Source organism: Canis lupus, chromosome 2, assembly GCF_003254725.2.
Source record: "Canis lupus dingo isolate Sandy chromosome 2, ASM325472v2, whole genome shotgun sequence".
In the NCBI taxonomy this organism is placed as follows: domain Eukaryota; kingdom Metazoa; phylum Chordata; class Mammalia; order Carnivora; family Canidae; genus Canis; species Canis lupus.
The window spans coordinates 70,993,173-71,013,295 of record NC_064244.1 but is presented as its reverse complement, the minus strand read 5'-3'; the positions used below and the strand labels follow the sequence as shown (position 1 = coordinate 71,013,295).

Sequence of the window (20,123 nt, the reverse complement as noted above, 5' to 3'; positions counted from 1 at the left end):
CTGGCGTTTCATTCTGCTGAGGAGGGCCTGGCTGTGCTCAGCCCTACAGGCCTCCGTGGTGCTCAGAAATTACACATCTTATGCAAGGCTACGTAAATGCCAAGATGGCAGGGAATACAGCACTGCTAAGCAGCCACTCTGTGCTACTGGGAATGTGGAACCAGCAAATCCAATGATATTACTTACTTTGCTTTGTATTCCTAGTGCTTGACCAATGGGCCAACATGGTAGGTACTCAACAAATACGTGTTGAATTATTAAATAGTTTGTAACTGCTGAATCATCAAATTCAAAATCAAAAGACTTCTATCCAGAATTACTCTACTGCCTTGCCCATTTGAGAGTGCTAGATAACTAGATGTCAACCACTCATAAAAGTATCCTATGCATTCAAAATTCAAATTCATGGATGATTTTTTTAAAAAAATATTTATTTATATCAAGAGAGCAAGCATGCACAGTGGGGAGGAGCAGAAGGAAAGGGAGAGGGACGCCTGGGTGGCTTGGCAGTTGAGCGTCTACCTTGGGCTCAGAGCAGAGTGTGATCTCAGTTATGGAATTGAGTCCCAAAGCAGGCTCCTATAGGGAGCCTGCTTCTCTCTCTGCCTATGTCTCTGCCTCTGTGTGTTTCTCATGAATAAATAAAATCTTAAAAAAAAAAAAAAAAAAAAAAAAAAAGAGGGAGAGAAAAATCCAAGCAGACTCAGATCTGAGCATAGAGCCCAATGTGGGGCTCAATCTCACAACCCCTAGATCTTGACCTGAGCCGAAACCAAGATTTGGACACTTAACCAACTATACCACCCAGACACCCCCAAAATGTATGATTTTTTTTAACCTGTTTTTAGCCAGTACCTTTTCTTTCAGGATATAATCAAGGATGGACAAACCTGTAGGTAAACATATTGGCTGGCTGACTGACTTCTTAAGCATCAGTATAGCTCCCTAGATAGGAACTGTTCTTCGGGTACAGAAACAACCACCAGACTGTTGTTCACTTTTAGAAACTGGATGGTGGGCATTTTCCACATGGCTGCTAGTAGGTTTCATTTTGAAACAGGTTAGAGCAATTATAGAATTTTTATTTGCATGTTACATCTCATTAACTTACCTCAGAATTAGTTCTTTTATTCAAGATGTACCTTACATTCTGGAGTTGTCAAAAACATCTTTGAGCTAGTTTGCTCTCTTGTAAGAAATAGAACTGATTAAGCTCACCAAAGGCTGCAGGCCTTTAGATAGTCTCATCTCGAGGTTAAATAATAGATATTCAATTCAGTTACGTGACCATATATTGCTAGAGTCAAGATTAAGGTTCACTTTATAACCTCTACTAATGGCAATGGTAGATGCTTTACAAACCTTATTTTGCTCAATCTTCACGACACACCTATGAGGAAATGACACAGTTCTCTTCATAAATAAGGAAATGGGAGGCCTTTAGAACTGACGTAGTCTACCCAAGATCCTAACTAAATATGGGAAAGCCAAGATATCAAACCCAAGTCAAGCTATGCTACACATCTCAGATTATAAAAGTATTAATTATACCATCTTAGGAATAAAAAAAAAAACATTTCCACAGATTCTGCAATAGAACTTTTATTAAACATATGGATTTTGTATTGAAATCGAAATATTTCTTTCTCCCCTCTCCTCTCATGAGGTCACGACTCTAGAACTTCATGTTCATAAAAACACACTTTCGGCAGCAGTCATGACAAGGTGAAGGAAAGTGCAATTCTGAAAATAATACCATATAGCCAACTAAAGGGTGGAACAAAACCAGGCAGAGGTTAGCAGGTTTTTTGGCTAGCTCCCTGCTGAAGGCCCTAGTTCTGCTCATCTTCTCTCAACAGGGAACATTATAGGAGCAGAAACTCCTGAGTATTCTTTAATTAATACTGCCCAACTCTCTTGGTAGTATGTCTCTCCCACTTCCATCAGTCCTGATGTTGTAAATGGCTGATTCGTAACTTTAAGAAAGTCCACCCAGGTTTATATTCTCATCAACTGCCCAAAATTGAGCTTCATAAAAACAAAAATTAAAAACAAAAAAAAAATAAACAAAACAAAACAAAAAAGCCAGAGCACTAAGTTTCAAAAGGATGTTAAATGAGACCCTTTCTAGATGAAACCTACTCCCTAGACGTCAACTGACCAAACATATGCACAGTTGGAGACAACAGATTATGAAATCTGGTCCAGCTGGAAAATACCTGGAGTACTCAATTAGATCCAGTTAGTCTGCATCTGTGGATTTAAAATGATCATCATCCACAGTGGAATAGATGTGGCCCTCATTGCTAAGAAAATCCACAGCTTGCCTAGAAAGAAAGAAAGAAAAAAAAAAAGGCTCATTATCAAACTGATGCAGAAGAAAGGAAACTGTCTTTTGGGTATGGCCAAACACAGATTTTGCTCACAGGGGACTCTTGCGGGGAGAAGTGCGAGTAAAATTGCAAAACTGAAACAATGCATGGAGACAATAGCTAACAGAGCTGCCCTGGACCCCTCTACCAAATGGTATAAAGGCAAGAAAATAGAGCCTAACTCAAATGCCAATCTATGCAAATTGAAACAAGGATCTAAGAATATAGTCCGCATGCACATAAAACTCCTAGTATAAACACCTATTTTTCAAAGTTCCTCCTCCCACCAACCCTCTGGGAAGTTGAAGGACATAAAGGAAAGACCTTTTGCAGAAACAATAGAACACCTTCATACCCTTTAAGGCTCTCAGGATCAGTATCTGTAACATGTTTAATAATATTAATAGTATTAACTGCCTATTTAATAACAGCAATAATTTACAGAGCAACTACTACATGACAGTGTTTCTGTACCTCATCATCACTGGAACTCTGAGATATGAATTAATATCTTCATTTTATAAAACAGGAAATGAAATTAGACCCAAGCCTTTCTTTTCTGTGTAAACCTAGAATATCAAGTGATTTACACTAACAAAATGCACCAAAATACTCTGCTTGTTTGATTCTTTCATCAGGATCAGGAAGCTGCTTGTCTAACATGGAAACAAAAGATGTTGGAAGGACGCTCTATGGTTTCAGGTTCAGACAGTCAAATGCACATCTCCACAGTGGAAACAGTAACACCAATGGGACAATACATGTGAGGACCAGGAGCTGAAGATCTCACTCCTCCAGGTCAAATTTTATCTGGTCAACTTTGACAAAATTATATCCCTTGCCCATAATGGGAATCACTGTTTGTTAAATGAACAAGTTAGGGATCCCTGGGTGGCACAGCGGTTTGGCGCCTGCCTTTGGCCCAGGGCACGATCCTGGAGACCTGGGATCGAATCCCACATCGGGCTCCCGGTGCATGGAGCCTGCTTCTCCCTCTGCCTGTGTCTCTGTCTCTCTCTCTCTCTGTGACTATCATAAATAAATTAAAAAAAAAAAAAAATGAACAAGTTAATCAGTGATGTGACGGGAAGCACCATCATTTTGAGTTCTTTTTTTATGTTTCCATGACTGAACAACTTCCCTTCTGTCAATGAGACTGCAGCTGACAGTTCTATTTTTATTTTTAATTCACTTCTCATTATCAGGAAACCCTGGTGAGTTGAAATGGGTACAATTCTAGAGCTCCAGTTGTTAGAAACCAAATACTCACTTAATTGAGGCTACAGACATGTGTTGAAGCTGGTTCTTGAGATCCTGAAAGTTTAATCCTTCAGGTCTTGGACAAGCCTTAATCAAATTCAGCACCTGAAGATTCAATTCAAATGAGAAAGATTTTAGCAACTACTCTGAATCAACTTCTTTATGTAAACCTGAGTCCCTTTATAAGAAAGAAATGGTTCAGGTCCCTAACCTTAGAGATTCATTAGGGAAGTAACAAATTTAAGACTGCCTGTGTCTTGAATTTCTGGAGCCACACAGTGTTTACCTGGTTTTGGGCCACAGTGAGGCCATTTGCTGGGATGGAGCTAATCCCACCAAAGTTTCCTGTTTCACCCATTCCTGGATTGCTGATAGGTGCTCTCCCTGCTGGGGGCTGAATTAAGAAAGAAGTTCACAGTGTTAGAAAATTTACCAATTTAAACACAGTCCTTGTTATTGTTAGATAGCCTGTTGATTAAGCAGCTCACAAAAATAATTTAAGCCATTCTCCCAATAACAATTGCTTACACTGGAAAGGATGACTGTCATCATTAACAAGTATTTCAAGGGAAGATAAAGTGACTCTTTGAAGCACAGAATATCAAACAGAGAGAAAGGTACCTCTTAGCTCCTTATTTTTGCTGAGGGGAACCAGAGGAAAACTAGCATCGAGAAGAAAATTACCTGGAGATTTGCTATAATAGTCTTTATTTATCCTTGGTACTTTACTATTCAAACATGCACTTATTTATTATTTATGGCTTGTTTTTACCTTCTCCCTCTGCCTGTGTCTCTGCCTCTCTCTCATGAATAAATAAATAAAATCTTTAAAAATAATTATTTAATAAAAAATCTGTATTATTGAAGTATAGTTGACACACAAGGTTATATTAGTTTCAGGTGTATAACATAGGGATTCAATAATTCTATACATTACTGGATGCTCACCAAGCTGTATTCACCCATTTCTTTTTTTTCCAAAGATTCATTCATTCATTCATTCATTCATGATAGACATAGAGAGGGAGAGAGAGGCAGAGACACAGGAGGAAGAAGCAGGCTCCATGCAGGGAGCCCAATGTGGAACTCGATCCCGGGACTCCAGGATCGTGCCCTGGGCCAAAGGCAGGTGCTAAACCACTGAGCCACACAGGGATCCCCTGTATTCACCCATTTCACTCACTGCCCTCTCAAGTATTTACTGTCACCTAGACATGAAGCATGACAGAGAGAGGAAAAAAAGATGGTTCCCATCACTCTGTTATTCTTTTTTTATCACCAAATTTTTAAGAACAGCAGACTATAATCACTGTTTCCATTTCACTTCTCCTTAATGACTCTCTAGCCCACTACTATTTGGACGCTCACTACTGAATATACCTCTGCAACCTCTTATGAAGTCACCAATGACTTTTTTTTTTTTTAAGATTTTTTACTTATTTATTTATTCATAGAGACACAGAGAGAGAGAAGAGGCAGAGATACAGGTAGAGGGAGAAGCAGGCTCCATGCAGGGAGCCTGACCCGGGTCCCCAGGATCACACCCCGGACTGCAGGCGGCACTAAACCACTACGCCACGGGGGCTGCCCCCCAATGACTTTTCTTTTTTTCTATGTTTGGAATTCCTAGTTCAATTTTCTTTTTTTTTTTTTATTTTTATAAATTTATTTTTTTATTGGTGTTCAGCCAATGACTTTTCAACCAACATACCCAACAGTCTCAGAAAGACACACTGACCACATTCCTCTTGGAATGTACCCATCCCTTCATAGGCTTCTTGAAGGCATGTTCTTCTGGTTCTCCACTTAACCTCTCAAACTGTACTGTCTCAGTATCTTTTACCAGCTTTTCTCTCTCCCTATCTCCCAAAAGGCTGACAGCTCCCCCAGGATTCCATCCCAGAGCTCCTCCTAGGCCAAATTCTTGTTCCCAGCCATTGACTGGATACATCCACCTAGCCCTCTCACACACTCTGAAGTAAGATTATGACCGTCCCCAAATCTGCTTGCCCTGCTCCATTCCACCTCAGTGAGTAAAGCTAACCCCATCCCACAGACTCCAGTTGTCTGGGAGTCCATTCACTTACCTCCCACAATCTGTCACCACAGCCTATCACACAAGCTCCAGCGTAGGTCAAGTCCACCCTCCTTATCCTGGCCTCCCAGTGGCCTCTCAGCCACTAGTCTCTCTGACTCAGGTCAACCCTCCTTTGCTACCTCCTTTGCTGTTCAGCTTCCGATCACATCCCTCCTCTGCTGGAAAGCTTTCAGGTGGCTCCCCCTGCCTGTGAAAATAATAGAAACCTACACATTCGAGACCTACCACAACTAGACGTCAAAAATCTCTATTTGACTGTTCTTTTTTTTTTTTTTTAAGATTTTATTTATTTATTCACGAGACACAGAGAGGCAGACACACAGGCAGAGGGAACAGCAGGCTCCCTGTGGGAACCCCGATGCAGGACTCGATCCCAGGACCCTGGGATCATGACGTGAGCCAAAGGCAGACACTCAACCACTGAGCCACCCAGGCATCCCTCAGACAGTTACTTTTTTGACACACTTCACTCCCCAGTGGCACCTGACTTCTTGCCAACTATAAACATGCCTCTGATTCGAACATGTTGTTCCCTGTCTGGAATGCCCTTCCTCTCATCTGCCTGGGAAACACTGACTTCTCATCCTTCAAAGCCCAACTTAATTGCCACTGCCTTTGTAGAGCTTTCTGACAAGCCCCAAACCAAGTCAGCCGTGTTCTTCCTTCTCAGCTCCTCCAGCATTTGGCCCATTCCCTCTCACAGCAGTCATTACACTATTGGCCTGGCACTTCCTGCCACCAGCCTCTCCACCTTCACACTGTGTCTGGTCTGGTGCAGGATGTGTTCCATGCTTTATCCACTGAACTGAATGAATAGGATGATACAACATTATATGTGTTAAGTACCTATACCAGATATAAGAACACTGTGGAAGCTCATTAGGAGAAATCCCATCTAGTCAGGAGATGCATTCATTCAATAAATGTTCATTAAATGCCTACTGTTTGGAATAAATAAAACACCAGTCATGGTCCCCTGTTTTCAAGCTAAATGCCTTCACACTGCCTGCTGGTTAGACAGAAGCCTCACATTTTATGATCCAATAATACTGAACTGAATGCTGTTTCTTATCCCGACACTGCTTAAAGTGGCTCATGTCCTGGTAACCCCACCTCATGTATCCTTTAGGACTTGGTTTAGGCATCACCTCCTCCAAGGGTTTTTTTTTTTTTTTTTTTTTTTTTAAGATTTATTCATGAGAGACACAGAGAGGGGTAGAGACACAGACAGAGGGATAGGCAGGCTCCATGCAGGGAGACTGATGCCTGATGTGGGACTTGATCCTGGGACTTCAGGATCACGCCCTCGGCTGAAGGGAGGCGCTCAACCACTGAGCCACCCAGGGATCCCTCAAGGGGTCTTTCTTGATGTCAAGGTTTCAAAGCACCCTGTGCTTGCCACTTATCCTGCATTTATGATTAAGTGATCTGAATCTCCAAAGCTCAAATACAAACTCTTTGCAGGATAGCAGGATTTTGCTTTGAAGATTTTTATTTATTTGAGAGAGAGCACAGAGGGAGAATGAGAGGGATAAGTGGACTCCTAGCCATAGCCAAGTAGAGAGCCTTACATGGGCCCAATCCCAGGATGCTGAGATCATGACTGGGTCCAAAGGCGGACACCTAACTGACTGAACCACCCAAGTGCCCCAGGGTGTTTTGTTTACTCCTCAATATAACTGTCGATATTCCCAGTTTCCACTCCCTAACTACACATTCTCACTTTGAAATCATTTTTATGAAATATGTGATACATACACATATGTCATTAAGTATGGTAATAAATACCCTAAACCTTCTATGCAATTCCATTCTTTTTAACCCACTTTCCCCATCCTCTATCAAAGCCTCCCTTTTGAAGATCCAGGTTTCCAAATCCAATAGCAGACTTCTCTCATCACCTTTCCTGACTTCAAGGCAGCATTCTACAGTTGATCACCATCCCCTCCTTCCTAAAATACTATTTATTTATTTGTTTGTTTGGTTTTTTAAAAAGATTTTATTTATTTATTCATGATAGACAGAGAGAGAAAAAGAGACAGAGACACAGGCAGAGGGAGAAGCAGGCTCCATGCAGGGAGCCCGATGTGGGACTCGATCCCGGGGCTCCAGGATCACGCCCTGGGCCGAAGGCAGGCCCTTAAACCGCTGAGCCACCCAGGTTGCCCTCTAAAATACTTTTTAAAGCATATCCTACAGAATCACATTTCCTGGTTTCTTCCTGCCAGTTGGCGACTTTTTTGACTTCTAGTGGCTTCTGTTCTACTCCAGACTTCTAAAGGTTAGTGTGTTCCAGAGCTTAGGTCTCTCTGACCTCTTACCTCCCCAGCTATCTCATCTCATCCAAGGCTTTAACTCCCAAAGTTCGGTCTCTACCCCTAACCTCTCCATTGGAACCCACTTCTACACATTCAACCATCCATTCTGTTCTCCACTTGGATATCTGACACCTCATACTTGCTAAGTCCAAAAGAACTCTGGATTTTACCCTTCAAATGTGCTGGCTTCATTTAGTTGCTCAAGCCCTGAACACAGAAGTCATTTTTGAACCCTCCCTCTTTATATCCTGTATGTAACCCACCAAGAAGTCTTGTCAGCTCTACCTTCAAAATATGTCAAAGTCCAACCACCTTTTATCTCAGCTGTTGCTATTAATCCTAAATTATCTTGCTATTTCTAGTGCCTCATAATCTATACTCCATACATCAGCCCAGCCTAAGTGAATTTTTTAAAAACTCAAGACCATGTCACTCCTTAGTTAAGACCTACCAAAGGCCTAGAATAATAATTGGTACATACCAGGCTCAATAAATATCTCTCGGGATCCCTGGGTGGCGCAGCGGTTTGGCGCCTGCCTTTGGCCCAGGGCGCGATCCTGGAGACCCAGGATCGAATCCCACATCAGGCTCCCGGTGCATGGAGCCTGCTTCTCCCTCTGCCTGTGTCTCTGCCTCTCTCTCTCTCTCTGTGACTATCATAAATAAATAAAAATTAAAAAAAAAAAAAAAATATCTCTCAAAGGAAGGAATGAATTTCTCTCTGTATCCCCAGTGCTTACCAAATTGTTTGGTACAGAATAGGATGCAATAGCATCCTTAGTGGTTCATGAGTTCTCCAGCCTCTCCTACGCTGTAACCAATAAACTTCCAACCTGAGACCAGAATAATCAAAGGACATTTTTTTTAAAAAGTAGGCTCCACAACTAATATGGGGCTTGAACTCACAACCCTGAGATCAAGTCACATGCTCTACCAACTGAGCCACCCAGGCACCCCAATCTAATTTTTATTTATTTATGATAGTCACAGAGAGAGAGAGAGAGAGGCAGAGACACAGGCAGAGGGAGAAGAGGCACCCCAATCTAAAGACATTCTATTTTTTTTAAAGACATTTTAATACAAGAATAAACAAACCCTCTGTGGTCATAGACAGACTGGACAAATGGAATTCACACAGCAGAAAATAATGCTGAGAAATTTCAATGTGAAGCAAGAAAGATAACTTCAGGGAGAAAATAATGGTGCATCGTTTTAGCCAACAGGTTAGAAGAAGAGCAGTAAAATGCCATCCTACTTGGGATTTTTCTCTGAATATAATCCTGGAGCCAAGTGCTCAGCCTATATAATTATGTGTCTACACTTAAAGATTGTCTTAGGCCTCAGCCTTCCAAGTAAGTGGGGTCAGAGGAACTTGTAATTCTGAAAAAAAACATGAGTGCTTCCTTTGGAATAAAATAACATGGGAAAGTTCATGAAGAAAATGTTCTGCAGACTGAGTGAGGCCTCTGTTCTGGCTCAACCTTCAAAACGTTAAGAAAATCAAAGCCCCCCCCCCCCCAATCAAAGCCAGAGCACAGTGGATGTCTATGTTCTTCCAGAGAGGAAGAAAAATTCTGAGAGTAAAGTTGCTCACCTGGCTGTTAGATTTGCTCAGGATCATGTGTGCATTGACAACTTCCAGAATATGTGCGGTAAACTCATTCATATCCTCCAGAGGCATGATCTTAAAGGCTACAAGGCTTTTCTTGTTCTATTAAAATAAAGAGAAAAATGGGAATAAAGGACAAGCACATTAAAATCAACCTCAGGTTAAAACACTGTGGCACTTGTCTTGGTTATATTTTGTCAATATAGAAAAAATGTGTTATGTACTTAAATTTTTTAACTCAAGGTTAACCCTAATATAGTCATTAATGGGACAAAAACAAAAACAAAAAAACAAAACCAGCTCAGAGTTCAATAACTTGCCCAAGGTTATACAACCAAGCAGAGTATAGTCTCCTGAACTCCGAATCCAGTGCCTCCCTTTTACCCCTAGTGGATGCCACGGATGGCAATTATAGGCAGGGATCCTGTTCTTTCTCTACCATTCCATTAGTAGTAGTTGTTGTTTTTTTTAAGATTTTATTTTTTTTATAAGTAATCTCTATACCCAATATGTGGTTAGAACTCAACCTGGAGATCAAGAGCTGCATGCACTTCTGACTCAGCCAGGCATCCCTGTTAGTTTTATATTTTATATTAAGCTAAAAACCCATTATTTCTCTTTGAAGAGAATAACGAAGTAATTTCAATCTAACTCTCATTTAACATAAAGACTTGGTTCAATCTTAAGTATCCTAAACTCAGGAATGATTCCAGAAATTGCTTCATGTAAATATATTTTAATTATTATTTCTTCTGACTTTACCTGAAAAGATCGCAGATGGCCAGCCACTTTCACATACGTCTCTGGAGGAACCACTGTGTTTTCACTGCTGGCATCCTAAAAAATAAATACAAACCCATCACATTAAGGTTTTAGGGATGCCAGTGAAATTTTTAAAATGCTCAATTAAAAAAAAAACTGCTAAATTATATATGGGAAGAAAGCATTATATAGTAAGAGCACGAAAGGATCCTCATGTGGCACTAACTAGTTTGCCTGCCTTTTAGAATTTACCTTTTTAAAAAATCAGACATTAGAATAAAAAGGCTTCTATAGACAACTTCCAGTTCCAAATTCCTATGTTATGTATATCATCAAAAAACACTTTGTGACAGTATATACATTTCTCTATCACCAGCTATGTATCATGAATATACCATGGTTTAATAGTGCTCTATTGCTCGCATTTTGAAAATTATTTTTTATTTTTTTAAAGACTATTTATGGGTAGCCCGGGTGGCTCAGCAGTTTAGCACCTGCCTTTGGCCCAGGGCATGATCCTGGGGTCATGGGATCGAGTCCCGCGTCGGGCTCCTTGCATGGAGCCTGCTTCTCCCTCTGCCTGTGTCTCTGCCTCTCTCTCTGTGTGTTTCTCATGACTAAATAAATAAATAATCTTTAAAAAAAAAAGGGATCCCTGGGTGGCGCAGCGGTTTGGCGCCTGCCTTTGGCCCAGGGCGCGATCCTGGAGACCCGGGATTGAATCCCATGTCGGGCTCCCAGTGCATGGAGCCTGCTTCTCCCTCTGCCTGTGTCTCTGCCTCTCTCTGTGACTATCATAAATAAATAAAAAAATTTTTTAAAAAAAGACTATTTATTTGGGAGAGTCAGCACAGTGGTAGGGAAGGGGTGGAGGGAGAAGGAGAAGCGGATTCCCTGCTGAGCAGGGAGCCTGATGCGAACTCAGTCCCAGGACCCTGGGATCATGACTTGAGCTGAAGTCCCAGGGGCAAAAATTTTTTTTTAAAGATTTGAAGGGGCACATGAGTGGCTCAGTTGATTAAGCGTCTGCCTTTGGCTCAGGTCATGATCCCAGGATCCTCCCTCTCCCTCCTGCTTGTGCACACACTCTCTCTCTCTCAAATAAATAAAAAAGGATCTGGGGGGCAGGAGGGCACACGGCAGTGAGGAAGGGGGAGAGGGAGAGGGAGAGGGAAGCCAACTCCCTGCTGAGTGCAGAGCCCAATTTGGGGCTCAATCTCACAACCCTGAGATCATGACTTGAGCCTAAACCAAGAGTCTGACACTTAACCAACTGAGCTACCCAGGTGCCCCTGAGATTGTTTAATTTTTTATTATAATAAACAATGCTATGATCAACATTCTTACAACTGAATCTCAGCATACATCTTTAATTATTTCCTTAATGTAAACTTCTAGCAGTGGAGTGCTAGATCAATATTTTTATGATGGATGATTTTGATCACCAGTTAATTTTTTTTAAAGATTTTATTTATTTATTCATGAGAGAGAGAGACAGACACACACAGGCAGAGGGAGAAGCAGGCTCCATGAAGGGAGTCCGATGTGGGACTCGATCCTGGGTCTCCAGGATCATGCCCTGGGCCGAAGTCGGCGCTAAACCTGCTGAGCCACCTGGGCTGCCCTCACCAGCTAATTTTTGAGGTAGGTTTTATCAGTTTATACTCAAACCATCAAGGTCGAATGGTATCCATTTCCCTAAACAAACAATGACAAATCATTCATCAAATATTTAGTAAGTACCTACTAAGTGGTAGAGGCACTGTGCTACCTACCACTCTTATCAGAGGTGGACAATGTCATTCTTTTTTTTCTATGCTAAATTAATAAATTAAAAATGGTGGGCCACCTGGGTGGTTCAGTGGTTAAGTGTCTGATTCTTGATTTAGGCTCAGGTCATGATAGCTGGGTTGTGAGATCAAACCCTGTGTGGAGACTGCTTCAGATCCTCTCTCCCTCTGCCTCTGTCCTACTACTCCTTCCTTCTCTAACAAATCAAAACAACAAAAAATCCTGTTTTCACAGTTTGTATTCTATTGTCTCTGTCACTTGCCTTTTAACTTTGCTTTTAGTATAGTAGGGTTTGGAACATTTTAAATTTCTATGAAATCAAATGTAGTAACTTTTCATTTTAGGGTTTCTGCCTTTGATGCCTTGCTTATAAATTATTTTTATACTAAGAAATTAAAAAGACTAAAAAAGTTCCCCATCTCCAGAGTCCCAAAGTAAGCCCACTCTAATTCAGAAATAACTGCTTACGTCTGTGTCAACCCATTGGCGAACATCCATGGGTGCAGCTGTCATGTCATCTATTTTGTATACAATGTTGGTTGGGGCCTTCTCTGCGTGTCTGATTATACCCACAATAGTGACCTAGATCAGAAGGGAAAAAAAAGTTTGGTTTTCCTGGAAACTAAAACAACATTTATGTATTTTTAAATAAATAACTTTTATTTCATTTTTCATATGATGAAGTATCTCTTCCATGACCTATTTTACTTACCTGTGAAATCTCAACATTCCCAATTTTGAACATTTCATCAACTAGAGTGGCAGAAAGCAGCTGAGATATGGTACAGGGTACAATGTGTTGGGCTCGGGCTCTCTGAAAATAAAAAATATGTATACATTCAATTAAGAAAATAATATTACCACCCATTAACACCTTTCATGTACCAAGCACTTTACAATTTTAGTATATGTGCTGCTGAAGCAAGCACAGCACTCTACATACATAACACTGAATCTTCAGAATGAACGTCATCACCCTTGCTTCACAGAGATGGAAACCAAGGTCATATAGCTAACACATACCACATTTTTGAATTCAAACTAGGTGTGCCTGACTCCAAAGCTCCTTATCAGTGGTTAATTTTTTTGGCATTATGGATTCACTAGAACAAACAAGCCAGAGTGGGGACAACATTAAGGAAGGATGATCTGACCTGCTTTTGAAAAAAAAAATTTTTTAAAGATTTTTAAAATTTATTCATTTGAGAGACAGATACACACAGAGAGAGCAGGGGGAGGGGCAAAGGGAGAAGCAGACTCCCCATTGAGCAGGGAGCCCCATAAGGGCCTCCATCCCAGGACGCCAAGATCATGACCTGAGCTGAAGGCAGATGCTTAACCATCTCTGAGCTACCCAGGCACCCCTGGAATAAAACAAACTTCAGTTTTAGGATGAAGGCAAGCTGGAACTGGCTACTACTAATTACATTAGGTGGTATTTGGAAAGGGTTTGAGAAATGGCTAGCAGAGACAAAGTTTTAGAGTTGCTCTAAATCTTGTAATAAAATATAACAAAAGTTAGATGTATAGCTTTCTCTTAAGGACAGATGCTCTCAAGATTGGATGGAAGTCTGGGGAAAATGGGATAAAGGCTTGGCCACACTGGCCATCTTAAAGGGAAAGGACACAATGTGTTGAGCAAAAGAATGTCTAATGAGGACACTGAAATCCAATTCAAAAGCAGCCTAAAAAAAAAAAAAAAGGCAGCCTAACAACAGTATAAACTCTTATTGTCACCTGCCACTGGCCAGGGCTTGTGTCATGGCATAAAGATAAAAAAAAAAAGTAATATGATTTGCCCTCAACACACTCCTACCTAATGGAGGTACAACAAACCTGGTATTGATATACTATAGAATGAGCATGGGACCCCGAAAAACGTATTTGCACTTTCAAGAAGTAGCACTCATGCTCTACCTTGAAGTATGAAAACACTGACAGTGAAAACACAGTAAGGGATAGGCATTACAGGCTAAGGGTAAATATGCACTCTTATAAACTCATTTAGGAAATAACTACAAGGAAGACAATGCATGGTGGATTAAAGATTAGAGTTCTTCCTGTCAAAAACCAAGAACTTGATAGCTATTCTACATGTAAGACAGAACATAATGGAATCTTGGCACTCAGGGATTTAGCAGTTACAGCTTTGTCCTGAAGGTCCATGATACTAGCAACATTTCCTTCTGCTGAAGCATAATTTTGAATGATGAGCATTGCCAGGATGGTATAACGTAAGCCCTGCCAATTACCAGCACAAGTCACAAAAGGCTTGAGGGTTAAGATTATGGCTCTATCACTCAGGAGCAGTGTGCTCATAGTCATGTTTTTCAACTCATTTGGATCTTAGTTTTCTTATCTGTAAAACTAGGAATGATAAAATGATGAAAATTAAGTATATGGTGTAGTACTTCAAATAATACCTGGCACATCATAAGAACTCAAAAAATGTTAGCAATTATTCTGTCAGTGTTCCTCACTGTTTATATCTGCAATAGCTTTTAATAAGGATACGAAAGAATCAATAAATGCTTTTCAATTTTACCTTATGGAATTTTTTAAGTGAAGTTACATGTGATATTGGTATTTATAGACTGAAAATTTGCTGAGGTCATGTTTTAGCTCTCACTACTATATATTCCGTTTCCACCTATCACAGGTGAGATTTTCATTGTATTTTCAGCATAAGAAAACTAAGAACCACTACTGGGAACAGGAACAAGAACATGGGCTTTGGTGCCACACAGTCCTATGGACCTGTGTTCAATCCCAGCTCCATAGCCCTGGACATGCCACCACCAATTCTGTCCAGTGGACATCCACCTTTCAAATTCTAAACAAAACATACAATGTATATAAAAATACTAATGCTGATTTCTACGTGTATTATGTATTCAACAAACATTATCATTCCTCAGTTAAAAAAATTACGTATGGGTAATGCCTGAGGTGTTACCTATACCTTCAAATTTATCTCAAATCACAGACACTTGTTTTTTAACAAGCACCTATTATGATTGCAAGGAGTCCCTGGTTTGTTCCAAGAGATTCACAGAGAGTGTGCCAGGATAAGAATATTTAACTTAAAAATTATTTTCTAGCTATGAATCACAGGTTACTCTGACAGCACTGTATGAAAACACCATTTTTATGGGTAAAAAGTGGTCAGTACTGAAAATTTCACATGGTTCAATAAAATGTAACAGGTTTACAGTAGATAGGAAATTAGATAGGGTGTTTATCTAATTTACTGTGGAAAAGGCACTAGATTTAAAAACATAAAGATCTTGGTTTGAATTTCCTTTTTTTTTTTTTTTTTTAAATTTTTTTTATTTATTTATGATAGTCACAGAGAGAGAGAGGCAGAGACACAGGCAGAGGGAGAAGCAGGCTCCATGCACCGGGAGCCCGATGTGGGATTCGATCCTGGGTCTCCAGGATCGCGCCCTGGGCCAAAGGCAGGCGCCAAACTGCTGCGCCACCCAGGGATCCCTTGGTTTGAATTTCCAGCTTATAACCATCATCACTCTCTGAAAAGCTGTCTTAATACACAATCCAAGTTAGGGATCTGAGAGAAAAATTCTATCAACTAGAATGAAGAAAACAGTCAAGCTTAGAAAGATGAAAACCAATGGTCTAATTTTTGCTTTCTCCTTCACAACCTTAGGGAAGACAAAGAGTACGAGAGTCCCCTCTGGTCTTCCTGGGAAAAAGAAAACTGCAATAGAGAAGCTGCTCACCAGATTTTGGATTTGTGTCCCGTGTGTACTATCTAGTCCCACTTACTTACTAGCTATAGAAGCTTAGGCAGTCCCTCCATCTCCCAGAGCCTCTGTTGTATAAGGAAGTAAACAATACCTTATGGAATGATTATATGAAATTGTATGAAAAATATAAAGCAACGCCCAAATGTATGGGAATTATCAATGAATTCTTTCCCACCGACATACACTCCTGAATTAACGGTTTAGGTAAAAGCTTTTCAATCTGTATAAAAACCATAGAACCTGCTAATACTGAATCTTAACACCACATCTGAAGGACACCTAACAGAGTAGCCAAATCAACCTTGCATTTAAAGGATGAAATCAACAGTAGTTGTGAAATGTAAACTCATTTCTGAAAGGGTAAATAACAAGAATCTGGACATCTTTTTACAGATTGTTTCCCCATACATTACCTTATTTATTAATTCTCAGAACCACCCTGTGATTTAAGTAGTACTAGTACCAGTATCAGATGAGAAATACCAAGGGTCACAAGGTTCAAGTTGTGCCACTAAAGATACTGCCAGTGAGAAGGTGATTCTGGACACTATGTATTCTGGGTCCAACACTTGTGTTCTTTTTAACTAAAATATGTGGGATCAGGGGTGCCTGGCTGGCTCAGTCAGAAAAGAATGTGACTCAATCTATGGCCTCTATCACTGAGTTTGAGTCCCACGTTGGGTGTAGAAATTCCTTAAATAAAAACTTAAAAAAAAAAAAAGAAAAAAGAAATCTGGGACCATTTATTCAAAGTGACTACAGGGCAGGCACTTTATATATACCATAAACTAGAATATTAAGTCTCACAACAACCTGTAAGGTATGTATTATTAATCCCATTTAGTAGCAATCCCATCTGATTCCCAATGTTAAGAAATCTGTCCAATAAAACCCTGTAAATAGTGTTGGAGCAATGGTAGCACATAGATCTATCCAAGAACATGCTCTTTCCACAGCTTTTTATCACTTCATTACGTTTAATTAAAAAAAAAAAAAATTAGGGCAACCCTGTCGGGACCCCTCTCACTTCTGAGAGCTTTCTCCGTGTTTCTGCTTAATACTTCTACCGCTTTGCTTTAAAAAAAAAAAAAAATCGATTACATGAAGAATGCAAAGTAGGCTAATACAAGTCCAGTTTTTCCACAAGACTGATTCATTAGCTACATTGGTAAATTTCAAAATAAAGCCGATTCAACAGTGGAAGTGAATGTAGGAGAAAGTTTATTTTTTCAAAAACTTCCAGCACTTAATTCTAAGATTCGGTAAGGCAAGAATTGCTAATTATCCAACCAGTTCAGGTTTGGAATCTTTCGCCGCATCAAGTTTCTCCCAGGGGTGTTAGGAGCTTCAAGACAGAAAGAAAGAAAACGAAATACTCTTTCAACCTACTGATTTCTTTTCAGCCTGCGAAGGTGTCGGCGATCCAAAGCCCCCCGGGGACTGCGTGTAGCCGCCGGCTCCGCTAAAGGCGGAGTTGCCGTAGCTCTCAGATCCGCCTGGTTTGAAACGGCAGTATTAGTGCCCGCGCTGCTTCCCGAGCCTCTCGACAACACCAGGCCCCCTCAGACTCCCCCCACAGCCAAGCACCCCCAGCACCGCGCTAACCTGTCCCACCGCCGTGCCCCGGCCCCCCGCCCCTTCGCCACCCTGTGCCTCCTCCACTCCCACCGCCGCGCGCCTCTCTCCGACCCCCGCCCTCTCGCTCTATCCTCCTCGCGACTCTCATGCTTACCGAACCACATCTTGGTCACTATTCCCTCAGGAAAGAGGTCCGCGACACTCCCGTCAGGTGGGCTCGCCGGACTCCTCAGAACCCTGTTGCGGCCGCAGTGCTAAGCGCACTTCCCGCTGGTGCCACAAACTCCTTCCCGCGAACGACGGAGCCAATCAGCGTCCAGGACGCTTCTGGCTTCAGCCAATCAATGCTCACGAACTCTACGCTTTTTCCTGTCTCAAGAAAACGCGCACTCTGTTTCCGATGGGGCCGGAAACCTCTACGGCCATTTTTACTAAGGGCAAAACAAGTTGCGTAAGCGGAAGCAAGGAGAGGCGAGAGGCTGATAGGGCCGTTTCTCAAAGTAACAACCAATCAAAATGACAATTACGAATCTCCGGCCGTATAATCCCCCCTCCCCCCCGTGAACGACACTTTACGTCACTTCCTTTGTTCGGCGTCTTCCTTTTCCCGCCAAACTGTCACCAATCAGATGACGCCTTAATCAACACAGCACCCCGCCCCGCAAAATTCTTGCTTCGGCGACTCCGCCTCGTCATCGTGCGGCGCTTGCGCACTCGGTGACCTCGCCACGCTGTCTGCGAGGCACGTGGTGGGATTGCTAGTTCATTAGCAAAAAACCAAAACAGAACAAAACAAAAAGCCAGGTTGTCTTCGTTTGTTGGCATTCCCTCGTCCTGATTTTCCCCGGCGAGGCTGCAGTAACATACACCTCTCCCCCAGGACGCCCCTGCCCACCTCCTGTCCCCTCTGCCTCCCCGATTGTTTAAACCATCCTTCACGTAGCAGTGTTCTGTCCCTCCTGTAGAGAGAGCACGTCGGTCAGCTCCTTCGCTAGATTGTTAGGCTCCCTCATGCCTCTCTTATTTTGGTAAAAAGTATGTATTGCTGCCTCTTTTGTTCCAAGTTATGTGCTGGTCAGTGGGATTCAACAGTGAATGAGATAGGTACGGTCCCTGGGTTTCTGGGCCATTTTATTTTTCTAAAACTGCAGCCACTGTCTTAAATACTTCACATTTAGCAACTCAATCCAGTGAAGTGGATGCCGCTACGGTCTCGGTTTTAACAAAGGAGGCAGCCGAGGCAACGAGATGCTAAGTGGTCTGATTGCATCCACCAGTGTAGTCGCTGTACCTTCCTGAACATTCTAGAATTGGGGCACAAACTCAAGTTGACATGTGAGTCAGGCAGGAAAACTGTAAATGTAGTAGGTTGGATAATAGAGGGGATTTTATTTATTTTTTTTTACTTTTTTTTTCTCCACAGTGACAAAAATAACCACACAAAATAAGGACGAATAGCAACTGACAAGGAATATGGTCTCAGTGGTGTCATCTATCTATATTTTTAGCAGACGCCAGAAATTTTGATTTTTGTCTAAAAAGTTCTGAATTTTAAGTGCGGGTAAATTTAAAAATTTAAAAACACCATGTGGGCCAGAGAAAAGGTATCTGTGGGGCAGACATAGCCTGCCTGCCACCCCTTACCTATGGAAATTCTGTAAACCTCCAAATCGAGATACAGCCAAGGACAGAAACCTGAGGCAAACATGAGGACGTTGTTATATTCAGGGTAAGGTGACTGAAATTTACACAGTGTAACAAATAAGAGCATATTTATGATATATAGGATAAAATGTTTGAAATTAAGAGGATTCTGGGAAATCTAAGATGTGGATTTGCTCGGGGTAATTGGTTCATTTGGGGTTCGATTAGTTATAAATTCAGCTGAGACAATCATACATTTAAGAATGAAGGAAATTATGGCAGGGCTTGTATAAAGAGTGTGACCAAAATTAAGGAGAGGGGGCAAGAACCTGCAGCCCACATTGACCTTTCTTTTCCATAGAGATTTATATCACCGTATTTGTGGGATAGATGGTGGGGAGATCTTTTACCTGTGACCCCACTTTCAGAGTTAGAGCTTCTTCTCTGTTCCCTGCTAAAGATTCCCCTAGGAGTTAAAAAGGATGTGTAACAAGTATTTTCTTATATAGGCTTGCCAAGGCTGAAGCTATCTGGTATCCAGGATGAGAGTGCTGGTAGTCCTATGTATTGTTTGAAGTTTTAATAATAATAAAAAGTTTTCAAAGAGAGAGAAAAAAAAACCCCACCAAAGAATATAAATGAAATGAAAATGTCTTAATTAAAATACTTCACAATGCAAAACATCGAAATAAGATTAATTAATTTCCTGTTTAATTTTCTCTACAATGAGATTTACTCACTTCTAATTTTTTTCATTTTTAATTTTACTAAGTCATTTTTATGTGAGTCAATTCTTTCCTGGACAATTTTTAAAAAGATTTTTATTTATTTATTCATGAGAGACACAGAGAGAGGTAGAGACATAGGCAGAGGGAGAAGCAGGCTCTCTTCAGGGAGCCTGTTGCGGGACTGGATCCTAAGACT

The 20,123-nt window shown here is 41.1% G+C and overlaps 1 protein-coding gene across 1 annotated transcript; it reads right to left on the bottom strand.

Moving 5' to 3' along the window:
* Positions 1–1,586: 1,586 nt before the first annotated feature.
* Positions 1,587–17,983, bottom strand: RPA2 (replication protein A2). Its single transcript, XM_025447326.3, has 9 exons — positions 17,710–17,983; positions 17,367–17,473; positions 12,923–13,024; positions 12,679–12,792; positions 10,420–10,494; positions 9,643–9,759; positions 3,919–4,026; positions 3,643–3,737; positions 1,587–2,327 (listed from the first exon to the last, which is right to left on the bottom strand). Exons 1-9 carry the CDS (start codon positions 17,717–17,719, stop codon positions 2,243–2,245), a joined length of 813 nt encoding a protein of 270 aa, XP_025303111.1. The 5' UTR covers positions 17,720–17,983; the 3' UTR covers positions 1,587–2,242.
* Between the last annotated feature and the right edge of the window lie 2,140 nt (positions 17,984–20,123).